General features: G+C 42.5%; 1 protein-coding gene across 2 annotated transcripts; it reads left to right on the top strand.

The window, feature by feature from the left end:
* The first annotated feature begins 810 nt into the window (after window positions 1–810).
* LOC117743986 (B-cadherin-like) lies at window positions 811–15974 on the top strand. Of its 2 annotated transcripts, XM_034552024.1 has the most exons (19): window positions 839–1265; window positions 2394–2508; window positions 5565–5653; window positions 6088–6268; window positions 6299–6483; window positions 6899–7039; window positions 7387–7542; window positions 7707–7851; window positions 8374–8546; window positions 9152–9280; window positions 9377–9562; window positions 9765–10009; window positions 10764–10906; window positions 11031–11122; window positions 11445–11577; window positions 11703–11921; window positions 13179–13309; window positions 14564–14707; window positions 14990–15974. In XM_034552024.1, exons 1-19 carry the CDS (start codon window positions 1215–1217, stop codon window positions 15203–15205), a joined length of 2874 nt encoding a protein of 957 aa, XP_034407915.1. In that variant the 5' UTR covers window positions 839–1214; the 3' UTR covers window positions 15206–15974. The 2 variants fall into 2 exon arrangements, with proteins under 2 accessions (XP_034407914.1, XP_034407915.1); XM_034552023.1 differs by having other exon boundaries at window positions 811–1265; window positions 6088–6483.
* The last annotated feature ends 257 nt before the right edge of the window (window positions 15975–16231 follow it).

The raw sequence follows: 16231 nt of genomic DNA, 5'->3' as shown, positions 1-16231 counted from the left end.
GCTGACATAGGGCGAAGGCAGGGGACACCCTGGACACATGTAGGGACATACAACCATTCACTCTCACATTCACACCTATGGGACATTTAGAGATCAATTAACCTGCAGCATGTCTTTGGACTGTGGGAGGAGAGAACCCACGCTGCCACGGGGAGAACATGCAAACTCCACACAGAAGGACCGCTCCGACCGGGAATCGAACCCGCGGCCCTCTTGCTGTGAGGCGACAGTGCTAGCCACTACACCACCGTGCAGCCACGAGACATAATATATATATTTAAAATATATATATATATAATATATATGTTTATATATATGTTTATATGTATATATATAGTCTATATATATATAGACTATATATAGACTATATATATAGTCTATATATAGACTATATATATATATTTAAAATATATATTTATATATATATAATATATATGTTTATATGTATATATATATACTATATATATATATATATATATATATATATAGACTATATATATAGTCTATATATATATATAATAAAACCATCTGAAATCATATAAAATAATCTCAATCAATCATATAAATAATATAAAATCCTATAAATTCATCCACATCATCCGACCTGTAGACGGCCTGGAAGGGATCCTCTGGCTGAAGGACAAAGGTCTTTTCATTCTGATTCGTTCCTTCCCTGCAGAAGGAAACATGGGGATTGTTCTTTTGGTAATGTTCCACTCTCTGATGGGACATTAATCTAAATCATCTAAAGTCTGAATCTAAACATTAATATTTAGAGAGGGGGGGAGGGGAGAGAGAGAGAGAGAGAGAGAGAAGAGAAGACAAGAGAGGCTTGTCAGTAAGAGGAAATGAGCCAGTAGCTGTAGAACACTGCTCACTGAGCTCCTGGCTGGTTAATAAACGGTCAGTGTGTCATCTGTTGTTCATCTGCTACCTGTTCACGAGCGTGGAAGTAGCAGAAACTACTGGTATCTGTCTCCACAGGTGTGTTCAGCCCGCGTGACCATATCAGGAACACGGAAGTCGCGCACCTGTAAGCTGACGTCATGCGCCGTAAGTACCTGCAGCAACTCGTCCAGCTGAACTCAAGTCAGTAACTGAATCCAGCTCCAGGAGAGAAGACAAAGAAGCCACGTCGGAACATTCTCAAAGGAATATCTATCCAAGGATTGTTCTCTACTTTCATAACGAGGACTACCAGGACTTCCGGACCGATGGGGGCCGCCCGGGTCGCGGTTTGGGGCATTTTAATCGTCGCTTTTCAGGTGAGATTCGCTGCCTTCGTTCTAACTTTAAAGTGAACTCTGGCCCCCTTTCCGGTGGTTCTCTGCTAACCTGGCAACGCATCCCATTAACAATGTTCTGTCGGTACTTTCATTTCAGCTTTTTTTTATTTTTTATTTCCGTAATTTCCACTATTATTAGTCCCAGTTGTATTTAACTTAAAGCCCCTGGGTTGTTGGGGCGGCCAACCTGTTTTTAAATAAGCGCCGCTTCGACCGTATAACAATATAATGTGCATATTGGCCGAAATACTCACGTGTGAAATCTCATGAAGTAATTTTTTTTTAAAAAGATGTCCTGACAAACACGTTTGATTCGTCCTCCTGCGGCCTCGCCCTGGTTGATGACGTTGAAGCAGGTTGAACTCCAACGCGACATGTTTCGATGGGATTGTTTGCAAAAAAAAAATCAATTTGTCGTTACGATTCCTTCCCAGCATATGATTTGACTTTTTTAATAATGTGATATTGTTCTGCTAATGGTTTCTTTTAGTTTGTACAGAGATATTGATGGACCTAACTAGAGCAACAGCTTTGGTAATTGATTAATAAATAAAGTAAAGCCATAAACCAGGCTTTCTAAAGTTAAAGCTTTTCAAATGTGAAGGTGCTGCTATTTCTGTTTTAACATCTTTTTTTGTAATTTATTTTCAGAATGCAAGAGAACACATACTACATTAAACATTACAGAAAATTACACAAATTACGAAAAAGAAGAAAAATAAATAAATAGATGAAATACAATTAATTAAAGTAAATAGATAATTGTTTTTAAATCATCTTTGAGCTTTCACCTTTTTATTTCTTAGTACTTGTGATGTTATACTTTTGACATTTCATAGATCAAACTAATATACAAACAAATAAAATATTGATTATTCAATTCGGCAATGTGTTAGCCCAGAATGGACCCTAAGCTCCCCATGTGGCACGTTTCTCTACCTCAGTTCTGGGATTACACCAAATGTTGAGTGACGTGTTTAATCACTTGGAATGCCTTTTTAAAGTTTCCTTCACAAACTCCAACCGAAAAAGTTAACTTGTCTACCTCATTTTCATACATCTGGATAATGATTAATAAAAAGGCTGTTTTTTTTCATCTTCTCTTAGGCCACAACTTTCGTGACTACTGAGAAGCCAACATGTGTCCCTGGATTCAAGTCGGATTTGTTGATTTTCAAGGTGTTCAAGAAGCACCTGAGGCCGGGCATGAGACTGGGAAACGGTGGGTACAGCCAGGAAGCTGCTCTCTCACTCATTGGCTAATGCACACCTGAAGGAAACTGTGTGGTGTTAATTTTCAATTGCACATTCGGGAAAGAACTTCTTACCTATAGAGGCATCTCAACCAAAGTTAAAGTAATAGACTAAACCCCCTTTAGCGTTGCTACGGTGCTCGTTTGGCCTTCGACACATTAGCTGCTCACATTGTTCTCACCTCCCCAAACAACCTCAGGTCTCAGCTTGCGCTCACTCCACACCTCCTCTAATGCTCTTACCTGCAGGACAAAACAATGTGCCCAAGCCTGTTTTGCAGGCCTTGCTTTATCAAATAGTCACAAACAGGAGCACCGCACACAGCTGCGGTTCTGCATGTTTGTCAGGTCCTGGAAGGTCTAGAACGCGTTACCTTTTTCTGTCTCAGTAGAATAGCTGACCCCCCCCCCCCCCCCCCCCCCCCCCCCCCCCCCTTTGGTGTGGCCTATGTCTTTGTCGGATTGTGACACCTCTGCATGTCAAAGACAAGATTATACTATCATAAACCAGGCTTTCTGTTCCGCTCGTAGCTTTAAGACTTCTGTAATATAAGAAAGCAGAAGAAGCACATGAGGGATCCTTCTGGTGAAGAGCAGCACTGACAGCAGGTAGTGTGTACTGTGAGATGAGGCTAATTCTTTGGAGAAGGGATTTTCCGTAATGACGCTGCTGACGTACAATGCGTCAACTCATGAGGCAACCAAGTCAGAGGCTGGTTTGTCTTGTGGTTGCTTGGTCATAATAAGCTGTTTGATGCTGTGTTCTGGCAGATTTACAGTCAACAAAGCTGCTCTGTTTAGTGACTTATTAATATCTTCCTGGACAAGTACGATAGCATATTACATTTAATATCGGTGGGTAACGATTGTCAGTAAAACATTATTTTGCTCTGTGATGGACAGTTAATGTTGAACAGTGTAATCAATCTGAGGTGGTATCTGTATGCATCCACAATGATCCATTACACACTAGTGTGTCTGTGATGGATTAATGCTGGTGTTAAATATTGCCCTTAATACGGTCTGGAAGACATTGAAGATTTCACTATGTTGGGCTCACATTTGCAACAATGTACAGAAAAGAGTTTGACTGTCTGAGGTGTGTCACCAAAACATGGTGAACACTGAGCTGAGCTCTGACCACTGAAGGAACTGACATCCTTATTACCCCAAAGGGTCATTAGGGTCATTAGGGATGCACCAATCCTTCTTTTTAGCTCCCGATATCGACACCTGGGCTTTGGGTATCGGCTGATACTCGTGTTCCATTAACACGCTGTATGACTGGGATCATTCTTATGCTGTCAGGCTTGTCTTGAACATTGCTTTTCTAACTTTGTAAAACAAAAGGTAACAACTATGCATTTACTTGTTATTTATTAATACAAATTCCAATGTAAACTATTTTGATGCACCAACAAATTGATCAAAACTTCAAAAGGAATTTAAATTCTAATATATAATGTGTGTGTGTATAGTGTACACGCATAGAATTTAATTTAAGTGATTGCCTCCATTGTCACAAATACCTGATCCTGCTATCTGACTCAGTATCGCTGCGCCCCTATTTGTTAAAGCTGCCGGTCATTCAGTTTAGTAGTTTGACTCATCGGTACATTTAAAGAGGACGGCAGCAATATTTCTAAGTTACGCAAGGACGGAGACAAATGTCATGACTGCTCGACTACAAGCAACTTGTTTATCACAGTAACCTTTCAAAAGGGTGGTGGTGGTGGTGTGTGTGTGTGTGTGTGACCAAAATGAGTTTAGCCAGAAGTTAATGGGCGTGCTATTATCTCATGCCTCAAAGAAAAATAGTCCATTTCCAATAAGTGAATCCTTAATTGTTACTATAATAATAATAAATATTTTTATTATTATTCCGGCGACACTGGATGTTAATGGTCATGTAAAAAAATAAGAGAGCCACAATGCTTTTACATTAATACAGTTCACAATCACAACAAACTAGACAATGATGACATCATAGACTGTCTGTTCCCAGCTAGTCGCTACATGAGGGTAGCAATGCATTGCTAGCTTAGACTGCTGCTAGAATCCAGTCTAAGCTAGCAATGCTAATTTAGTTGCAGTTGGTAACATTTAGCCAACCAAAGAAGGTGGTCTGGGTTTTAAGAAGGTGAATGGTTTGTACTTGATGTGAGAAGTCAAACCACAACCTGAGCTTAACACTAAAGCCCACAGTTGTTACATTCTCGTCAACAATGGGTTGTATACATAAACTGCTCTCTTGGTTTAATGTCTAACATTTCTTTTTATTAAATTCAGATTTTGATTCATTATACAACGTCACATGTGAACACATGTGCACATTATTTTTTTTACTGAATAGAGCTTGAACTCATCGCAGTAACAGTTCGGCAGCACTGTGCTGCCCATCGCTCTCCTCCTGCCAATATCAACACTGACTCTTTTGTTCCATTCTATTTTATTGGCCCATTTCAACTAATCATGCATTTGCCTCAGGTGGCATTGCAATCTGTACAAAATGTACGACATCCCCCCCCCCCCCCATGAAGAAGCCTCAGAAAGAGCCACTGAGGATGGTCAGAAGTGCAATAAATGTCATGTTTACAGAATGAATAATCGATCCATACGAGTGAAATTGTACATGGAATGATAAGTAATGGCAATAGAAGCAATAATGTTCGGGCCCAATAGGAAAAGAGAAATTATTGAAAAACACCGCAGTGGATCAAATGGAATACAAATAAAAACGTTAATGGGGAAAAAAAAAAAATAATGGTAGCAGTGTTATATAAAAGACGCGTTACTTTTCTATTGGCCACAACGCATGATATGCGGGTTCCGCCTGCTTGCTGATGCACACTAAGTATGTATGATGTGGAGATGTATCCATGTCTGCCTGGAAGAGGTAGTAATGACAGTAAAGACTTTGTAGAAGTCCTAGTGTTGCTTTATGTTCTGAAGACTTGCCAATTGTTTTGTTCTCTGTACGTTCTGCATTTGTAATGGAGTGACTGTTTCTTCTTTCAAATTCCAGTGGGCTTCTCTGACTGCACAGACCGCACACGATTTCTCTTCAGCAGCGATAACAGCCACTTCACAGTACAGGCAGATGGTGTACTGAAGGTCAGTGGAGTTCAAAGGACGTGATTGTAGAATTACAGTTTACTATGTCTCACGCTCGCCTCTCCAAAAAAACCTTGCTCATCCGCTTGTGCCTTTTTTAAAAAAAAAAAAAAAAATGTTTAGGATTTGAGTAACTATCGTGTGAAAATATAAATTCTTCCAGTCCAGAAGGTTTCTCTCAGATATGCAGTCGCAAAATACAACTTTGACTCGACTTGGATGAAGTATAGTCATAGAACCCATGAGAGTGACTCCTACACTTGGACCCACCTGCAATGTTTCACAGCAACAACACTGTTGTTGATCTTTGTTAAACTAACCTCAACACTTTAGATTTGTACAAGTTTGATGTTGTCGTGTTGCTTGAATCCAAATCTGTGACCAGCAGGTTGACCTTTTGATAATGGTCTTTCTTTTTCTTCTTTTGCTTACAGGTAAAAAGACCAACTGTGATTCATGGGCAGCGTGATTTTGTTATCCACTACTGGGACTCACAAAGGCGCTCAATGAGTGTTCCTGTCCAAGTAGTACACCATAGGAACCACCACCACGATTCTAAGAATCACCATGGAGAACACCATCACCATGGAGAACACCATCACCATGGAGAACACCATCACCATGGAGAACACCATCCCCACGGACATCCCCACGGACATCCCCACAACCATTCCCACAACGATCCCCACGGACATTCCCACAACCATTCCCACAACCATTCCCACAACCATTCCCACAACCATTCCCACAACCATCCCCACAACCATCCCCACAACCATCAGCACCACCAACACAACCACACTGAAGTGGAATCTGCTAATAACACAGAGGTAGGATTAGAGACACTTTTGTAGGGGCATTAAGGAAACTTGCACATTTATGGTTCTAAATAAAACTTGTGCCACATCCATCAAAATGGGCGTCAAGGGTCGGGAACAATTGACATTGTTAGAGGCAGGTTTGACAGTGAACAAGCTCTGCATGCAACGAACTATGTAACACTGCCCCTCTGTGGCTGCCCAGGGTCACTGGTTCAGTTCTGTGAGCAGAAGTCTTTTTCATAGCAATGCTGTGGGATGTCAATTTGGAATAATAAAAAAAAGTCTACACTGGCTAATTTTGAGTACTCATAAGTTCCATTAAGTAAAATGTGTTAATTCTTTTGCGCATTATTTCCATGACACGCGCACACCCAATGTCTAGTGTGTGTCACTCTATAACTACAAAATGTGCATTTTCTTTCAGAATGCGACTGATGGACAGGTGCCCATTCTGCATTTCCCCAAGACTGTTGATGGGCTGAGGAGGAGGAAGAGGGACTGGGTTATTCCTGACTTAAAAGTGTCTGAGAATGACAGAGGACCCTACCCTCTAAAAGTATCTCAAGTAAGTGGAACCTACGCCCCTTGTTCCTGAGAATTTGGTACTGAACTGTGTATTTATTTTATTTATTTTTGCGTTTCTGCAAAGGTCCCCAGGGCAGACATCAAGCTCTGCTTTTTTTATTTTATTTTAGATTTTCTATTTACTGTACATTCAAATCTGGCATTCCATTTCTTTGTTTTGTGCATCTTTCCCCACTCCCCCCTAAATAAAGCCATAGTTACAATTATTCAAGTTAATTAGCTTGTTTTCTTGAGAAAGTTGCTAAAAGTGTAAACATCCCGTCACCTGTGTGAAATTATAATGAAAAACGCTCATAAGTGCTATAACTTCTGGTGTGTTTTGTCCAGATCCGTTCGAATGAGGATAAAATAAAGAAGATCTATTACAAGATCACTGGTCCAGGAGCCAGTGAGGACCCTGTTGGCCTGTTCACCATGGACAGAGACACTGGTAATCTGTACCTCATACAACCACTGGACAGGGAAGCAAAGGCCATGTACATGGTAAGGACCCTCTATGATTGTTTGACACACTGTTCAGCATCAGACAGGGAGTCATATGGTCACACTGTGCACGCCGTTCCCTTCAGAATGTATTATGTTAAGAACCTTAGCACGGGTGCAATGTGTGATCTTTTATTATTAAAATGTGTTTGTCCCGCATGCAGTTTCAAGCGCATGCTACGTCGGATGGTGGAGGAATATCAGAAGACCCTATGGACATTGTAGTGAACGTAATTGACCAGAATGACAACAGACCAATATTCGATCAAGACACCTTCCTGGGAGAAGTTGCTGAGGCCTCACCAAAAGGTACCGTCGGTGGAGCCCCTTGAACCCTGAACATGTCTGTTGGTATTTATTTTGAGCAGATTTGAACTCCTACCATTTGACCCGATAGTTTTGAACACATTGGGTAAATACTACACAGTGGATGTGCCATTACTGAAATCCTCCGCTCTAGGCATCATATTGCTGGACATTGAAGGAAGAACAACAGTTAGGAAACTCGTTAACTCAAATAAAGTGAGCATCCTAGTTAAGCTGATGGCAGGTGGCTAAATCCAAATCCACCTTTTCGGTTATGTGCATTCATTATAGTTAACCTCGTTATAGATGGTACGCTACTTCTGTATGTCTACGGGTCATTAGCTCGTGACTTTGGATACAGAATACATCTTTAGAAAGGAAAGAAAGTTAAATGCAGTAACGCAGCGTAATAATCATTTTATCTTTGTTATATTACCTTGATTTCATAATCGTTGGAAGACTACCGTCTCAGCCCTCCCATTAATACCATGTACTTAATTGTCACCTGACTTCCCCCCCCTCTAGGTTTCGAGGTGATTAAGGTCGTGGCCACAGATCTCGACGAGCCAAATAATGACAACTCCGACATCCGATACAGTATTTTGAGCCAGGATCCAGCTCTTCCCTCCGACAAGCTGTTTGACATCAACCCCGTCACTGGAGCCATCAGGGTGGAGGCCGGCGGGCTGGACAGAGAGGTGAGCCTTCTAGAAGGTCTTTCATGCTGGCTGCGCTGGGAAGTAGTTTAATAATAGATATGCTACGTTTGTATGAAGCACAGCTGATCATGGGAACTGTGTGAGCGTTTATACAGCCATCTGCTATTGGCTTTGCCAGGGTATGGTTGGAAAGATCAATCAATGCATACCTGGAACATCTATAGATATGTGGCAGATATGGATTAATTGATCCAAAACCACAGATTCAGGATATTGGTAAGCGTGGACTGGAAACAAAATAAAATTCCCCGTACAGAAGAAACTAAGACGTCATTCATGGTGCAGTCATTGCCAAGTGGTTTCAAATGACCAGAGAGCATTATAGTTATAAAAAGAGCAGCAGGACATGCAATGGATCTGAGTTATTGGTGAGCGAATGCCGCCTGATGGAGTAGAAAGTGGACTCTACATTTCCTCTTGTTGTTGTTGTTGTTGTGTTCCAAGGAACAGTTGTCATCATGATGCTGTGTAATGACTATCTATTTTCCATAATGGCTTCTGCTCCAACGGAGTCTGTAAAAGGACATTAAACATGTTTCAGCCTTCCAGTTGGTGCGTTAAACTCTTTGTGTCTCTCCTGGCAGAAATACCCAAAGTACACTCTGGTGGTCCAAGCAGCTGACATGGTGGGACGCGGGTCGACTGTGGAAGCCAAAGTAATCCTCACCGTCACCGATAGCAACGACAATGCTCCGGCCTTCACGCAGTCTTCCGTAAGTTCGGCACGATCCTGAGAGAAATATTCAACGGCAACCTTTTGTTGTTCTAATAGTCTGTTTCTCTCTTAACCCCTCCCTCCCCCACCCCAGTACGAGGCGTCGGTTGACGAAAATAAAGTGGACGCTCACATCCTCATGATGACGGTCACGGATGGCGACGAGCCGCTTTCCCCAGCTTGGAACGCCATTTTCACGATTGTCAGCGGTGACCCCGGAGGGCATTTCTCTGTGAGGACTGGAACCAACAAACATGAAGGAATCCTGTCTACCGTCAAGGTAGGAAACGAGCAAAGGATTCTCACAGGAGCCACAATATCAAAGTCGTTTTTATTTTTTTATAGCCGGTTTTTCAGCGACCGATTGTCGGTCCATGACGACCATGACGACCACTGTTCCATATAGAGGGAATTTGAGTGCGAGACATTTCTCTGATGGATTGTGCCGCTGTGCTTTTTTTGTTTTCCTTCCACCCAACCAGGGTCTTGACTTTGAGAGGAGCACCATGCACACTCTGCTGGTGGCCGTGAAGAACGAGGTTCCCTTTGCCACGCCCCTGGCCACTAGCACCGCCACCGTGGTGGTGCGCGTGCTGGACGTCAACGAGGCTCCGATCTTTGATCCGATGGAGAAGGTGGTGTCAAAACGGGAGGACCTGGCCTTGGACAGTGAAGTGGTGCAGTACACCGCCTTCGACCCAGACACCGCACGCAAACAGAAAGTCATGTAAGATCAAACTCTGATGATCTTTTGTTGTTTTCAACATGTATTTAAAGACGAGGTTATCGCTGTGACACAAGAGCACGAGCTTTAGGCGTCCATTCTCTGAGCCAGGGGTTCTCAACCTGTTTTCAGTGATGTACCCACTGGGAAAAGTGTTTTCGGCCAAGTACTTCCTAACCAGCGCAAAACATATGTAATACACAGCGCTGTGCCATCAGTGTCTGATTTAATATAGAATATATATCGACTTCAGTTTATAAACTTGCACTTATATTTATTAAATAACTATTTTTACAGGATTTTTGAATGGATGCTTGAATCTCACGTACCCCCTGGAGTGCCTTCGCGTACCCCCATTTGAGAACCACAGCTCTGGGGGCAACCAAAGCCTGTTGACGGTCACTGTTACGGGGGATAAAATGCTTTAATTCATCACATCTGCTGAAGGACCTTTCCCATCAGTAGATGTTAATATTCATTACATCACTTTGAAGAGTTTCAGTGTTGATAAAACAAGGATTATGGTTATAAGTGTCACCATAATCCTAAATGTTCCCGTTTTTCAGTTTATTGTAAATTTGGCTTAATGAGCATTTAGCCAAAGAAGAAAAGTCAATTTGACACCATGTCCAGTATATGGCAAATATACACTGAATGCGTTTATGATTCGATCAGTGAATGCCCCGTCATAAAGCTGATTTACAATCCGCTCACTTGCACAGCATTAATTTTCTGTGGTTTTCTTGATCATGTCCAGGTATCGAGTAATGCGAGACCCTGCCGGGTGGCTGAATGTGGCCAAAGACACAGGCCTGATTACAGTAAAGAACGAAATGGACAGAGAGTCCGTCTTTGTCAAGGACAACAAATACACGGCACTCATTGGTGCCTATGACAACGGTAGGTAGGAGGCCAGACGTGCACACGCTCATCTGGTTTTAATGTGGACTGTAACTCACTGGAATATGTTAGCGTCCCTATAATTGAGATGTTCTCCTGATGTGTGTGTCTGTCACCTCACCAGATGATGTCCCAGCCACAGGAACCGGCACTCTAATAATCCAGCTCGAAGATGTCAATGACAATGCGCCCACCATTGAGGAACGCACAATCAAGGTGCGTCTAGTTTGAGCTTTTTAATGCAGATGAGAACTAAATTCACATCTTTTGGATGCAGATGGGGTGGGTGGGGACACTGACGAAAATGGGTGCTGTAAAGAGGGAAGCATCTCTTTCAATAGATGACAATAAATAGTTTTTTATATCTTATGTATTGGCATATATATATATATATATATATATATATATATATATATAATTTTTAGTTTTTCTGTTGCATTTATTCTGTGTTTATTGATTTTGGGACTACTGTGTATTATTTCTCTGTGTTCATGTTGTTTGTCCTTTATAATAAACTAATAGTTGTGTGTTTCCTCAGGTGTGTCACAAGGAGTCGGTTCCTCAGCTGCTGTCGGTAACGGATAAAGATGGACCGGGCTTCACTGCTCCATACAGTGTCTCATTACAGGGCATGTCGAAGACCAACTGGACCGCTAGGATGAACGGTTCCAGTATGTACACTATTAACGCACAATAAATACAAGTTGTTTGTTTTCACACACACGGGAAGCCACAAGCTTGTAACCATCCATTTTATTAAACTGTGCTGTCCAGTAAACGTTCCCCTCTGTTTCAGAAACGGGCATCCTCCTGAATTTAGGCGTGGAGCTGGAGAGTGGAGAGTACTTGGTGGTCCTGAGGGTGGCAGACAACCAGGGCTTGGAGCAGGACAGCACCGTCCAGGCCACAGTCTGCGACTGCACCGGGGAAGAAGTGATCTGCAAAGGCCGGGTGGCAGGTGGCACCGGGCTCCCTGTAATCCTGGGAATACTGGGAGGCATCCTGTTGCTGCTCAGTAAGTCTGGTTTGGTTCAATATGTAAAGATGCTTATCATAATTCCAGGGACTGTAGACCAAGAGAAGTCGGAAAGTCTTTTATCACAGCTGAGATGTTTGTCCGCTTGGTCCTTAGGATGCTGTTCTGAATGTTTCAGTAATGGGAAAATGGTTGTAGAATCTTTCCCAAAAAACTAAGCTACACATTTACATTTTGAGGATTATATAGAAGTGTTTTGATGAGTGAACGTAGCCGTACAGTAAGCACGAGCTCAGCTGATGGATGACTTTTAAAAGGATTTGGTTGGTGAAATAGTGCATTTGTTGGGCATGTTTTTCAGAGGCGGATTCTGGGTTTGAATATGGGCTGTTCCAAAAATATTGTAAAGTTTGATTTTTTTTCTGTATGCGTGTTTCAAACGAGTGGTGCTTAGGGTTCTTTTTTTCACCATACTATTTACCGAGATAACGCAGCTGAAGTACATTTAAGTTATTGCAATCCATTATTATTATTTTTCTTATTGTTTTACAAAATAAGAAATCCCCTGCAATCTGGAGGGAATTTCTCTTTTTCCAAAGTGTCCTCCCTGAGTTACCTGGATGAACAGAGTATCTTTGTGGTCTGGTCCCGTAGTGCGGTGTGTGTGTGTGTGGGGGTGTGTTGCTTTAGCTCCGCCCCTGTTCACATGCGCAGATTTGCACAACGCTCTTTTTAAACGACTGGACCAGTTATTATTATGATGATGGTTGTGGTAATCTCCTGCCCTGAGATTTCTTTGCTCTGTAGGAAGACGTTTGACTTGTGGGGCTGTTGTATTAATGTTGTGTTCTGTTGACTTGTGGTGCATCGTGGGGCTGTTGTATTAATGTTGTGTTCGGTTGACTTGTGGTGCATCATGGGACTTGTGGGGCTGTTTTATTAACGTTGTGTTCTGTTGACTTGTGGTGCATCATGGGACTTGTGGGGCTGTTTTATTAACGTTGTGTTCTGTTGACTTGTGGTGCATCATGGGACTTGTGGGGCTGTTTTATTAACGTTGTGTTCTGTTGACTTGTGGTGCATCATGGGACTTGTGGGGCTGTTGTATTGACGTTGTGGTGCATCATGGGACTTGTGGGGCTGTTGTATTGACGTTGTGGTGCATCATGGGACTTGTGGGGCTGTTGTATTGACGTTGTGGTGCATCATGGGACTTGTGGGGCTGTTGTATTAACGTTGTGGTGCATCATGGGACTTGTGGGGCTGTTGTATTGACGTTGTGCTCTGTGTGTTCAGTGCTGGTGTTGCTGCTGCTGATTTTCGCGAGGCGGAGGAGAGGAGAGCAGAAGGTACCTCTACTGCAAGACGATGACATCAGAGACAACATCTACTACTACGACGAAGAGGGCGGCGGGGAGGACGACCAGGTAAATGAACTGGACTGACGGCTTTATGACGAGGCTCAAACGGATACACATCAGACTACATCTTATCAAAAATAATGAAGGCGGTTCATCAGTCAGCGAGTCGGCAACAGAAAACACTGAACAGGAACATGTCAGTCAGTATTCATATTGATCGTTATTAGAGTGTGTGTGTGTGTGGGCACACCTACAGTGTGATGTTCATAGGCTATTTTAAACGCTTACTGCTGATGTTAATTTAACATTTTTCAGTCCTGCTAACATGCTTCAGTTATATAAATGGTTAGTTACATTTTTCTCAGGTTTATAAGTCTTCCTTTAAGGGTCATAATAATAATAATAATAATAACAACATGAATGATATGTGTCGCCATCGACTGTGAAACGGGGATATTTCCTGAGATTATTGTCATACCATGAAACTCTCATACTGTTCCAACTCTAGCATTAGCTGGTCAGCACTCTAGCGTCAGCACTCTAGCGTTAGCTGGTCAGCACTCTAGCGTCAGCACTCTAGCGTTAGCTGGTCAGCACTCTAGCGTCAGCACTCTAGCGTTAGCTGGTCAGCACTCTAGCGTTAGCACTCTAGCGTTAGCTGGTCAGCACTCTAGCGTCAGCACTCTAGCGTCAGCACTCTAGCGTCAGCACTCTAGCGTTAGCTGGTCAGCACTCTAGCGTTAGTGGGAAGACTGGCGTTGTTTTGGGGAACGCTCCACCTCTGCACTAACGAGCCGTTACTGATCATTCAATATGACGTCGTGAAAATGTACCTCGACCAGAATTCAAGAATATGAAACGCATTACGTTTTCTTTTCTTTTTTTTACAAAGGTTAATGTTCCAAGAAGTATTAAACAAATCCTATAAAAGTAGCAATATCACACTGAACTCCTTTAGCAGACAGAATGACCTGTCGGAGTATCATTATAGTTTATATTTATATTGCTGTATTTACATTAATTGTAAGCAGCGTTTCAATGTTTTAGGTTGAGGTGGAGCTAATTTCAATGTAAAACATTGATTCTGATATATATTTTTATATCAGAAGTGTACTTGGGTACAGTCGTAGAATAAATGTAAGCAACAGTCGAACACAGCGCATTGTGTGATGTTCAATATCATGGGATATTAATTTGTAAGTATATGGCCCAACTGTGTATACAGTTAGGCCTAATAAAGTCTGCATGAGGAGGCAGTGTGCAGACTAACGGCATGGAGTCGGTGCGGTATCTTGTGTAACCCTTCATGTTGGCCACCAGGACTATGATCTGGGGGTTCTCCACCGCGGTCTGGACAACCGGCCCGAAGTGTTCAGAAACGACGTGGTGCCGAACTTCATGCCGGCCCCTCAGTACCGGCCTCGCCCCGCCAACCCGGAGGAAATCGGCAACTTCATCGACGATGTGAGTCAGACATTTAAGAGCTCATGCAAACATGGTTAAAATAGGTGATGAATGAGAGTTTTTAAAGCACATATTTGTTGCCTCACGCAAAGAGCATTTTCATTCTCTTATTATATAGATTATTATTTAACATAAGCTTCAAACCCGCCGAGGCTCTTTTTGGTGTCCCAGTTGATTACGGTTCATTTAATGTGTCTCAATTGTTGCGTCATCCTCTTTCATGTCTTGTGATTTCTATTGGGTGTAAAATATTGTGACGCGTCTCCTCCGCGCCTCTCTTAGAACCTGAAGGCGGCCGACAACGACCCGACGGCTCCCCCCTACGACTCCCTGCTGGTGTTCGACTACGAGGGCGGCGGCTCCGACGGCGGGAGCCTCTCCTCTCTGAACTCGTCGAGCAGCGGAGACCAAGACTACAACTGCCTCAACGACTGGGGACCCCGCTTCAAGAAGCTGGCCGACATGTACGGAGGCGGAGAGGACGACGACATGCTGTAAATGTACCAAAAAGAACGTGATGTGGCCGGGTGGCTGCACACATGGCTGTGTGAATGTTAAGATTGATGTGAGCTGATGGATGACTGCATCCCAGGGATATATATAGATAGATATATATATATTTTACTGCAGCCAGACATCAGTAGGCCAACAGATGATGTTTTCTGTGTGAGGGTTGAGGTGTGTTGTCGGTTCTGTCCTGTCAGCAGATAACAGCCACTAGTCAGAAGCCAAAGGATGAGTTTGTTTTTTATACATGAGTTGTGCCTGTTTTTAGATCCCTGTTTTGCGCTAGGCTAAAGACTAACTGCGCTTCTTGTACATTTCCTGTTCTTTGAGAAAGTGGCGCCTTAATGGATTTTGTGCAGATTTTTCCACCTGTGCTGTAGCCTGCTGGACACACACAGATGCTTGCAGTTGCACTGGTAATGTTTGTGTATTATTTTGGCAAAGTATGGTACTTAACGTTTTTTTTTCTTCAGTTTTTACTTTTCTTTTTTTTTTTTTTAATGGAGATTGTACTACTGCTTCAGTTGGATTTAAATTTTTTGAGTAATGAAATTTCAGGGCAAATGGGGTAGAACGCCTCCATCACCCTCTAAAGGACGGGTTCAATGAGACTAACTGATGCTTGATTAGTGTCTGTTCAGTTGCCATTTTTTATTACATTGTAATGTCGAAACACTTTTTGCCATTACCTCCAGTGGTACTTTATCGCAAATGCTTTGTTCATTTAGAATTTTTTTATAAAGTTATCTTAATACAATAATGGATTTGTGAAAGTGTTTTTTGTTTTTCATTTAAATGAGTCTGACAGTAAATTGTGTTGGACATCCAAACTGTACGAGTCCCTCAGTGCTCGTGGATTTGGCATCAAGCAAAAACTTGATTCATGTGATGGCAGAGAAATCTGATTAACATCCACACAGCGGTTTCTATTCACTCTGGCTAATCGGACACCTGCCCGCCACTTGCCCTGCGCCTCCAAAGCCAACTGTGTCTGCACACCAGTAAACTAGGCACACA

The sequence above is a fragment of the Cyclopterus lumpus genome, chromosome 15 (genome assembly GCF_009769545.1).
Source record: "Cyclopterus lumpus isolate fCycLum1 chromosome 15, fCycLum1.pri, whole genome shotgun sequence".
NCBI lineage: Eukaryota > Metazoa > Chordata > Actinopteri > Perciformes > Cyclopteridae > Cyclopterus > Cyclopterus lumpus.
The sequence above is the reverse complement of the archived record's forward strand: the minus strand, read 5'-3'. Positions and strand labels throughout refer to the sequence as shown.

Excerpts from the sequence above, each read along its gene's own strand:
- LOC117743986 (XM_034552023.1), top strand. The coding sequence starts at position 1,215 with ATGGGGGCCGCCCGGGTCGCGGTTTGGGGCATTTTAATCGTCGCTTTT. Across the intron at positions 7,040-7,386 it reads ACCCTCTAAAAGTATCTCAA|ATCCGTTCGAATGAGGATAA; the intron begins GTAAGTGGAACC and ends TGTTTTGTCCAG. Across the intron at positions 7,852-8,373 it reads TGCTGAGGCCTCACCAAAAG|GTTTCGAGGTGATTAAGGTC; the intron begins GTACCGTCGGTG and ends CCCCCCCTCTAG.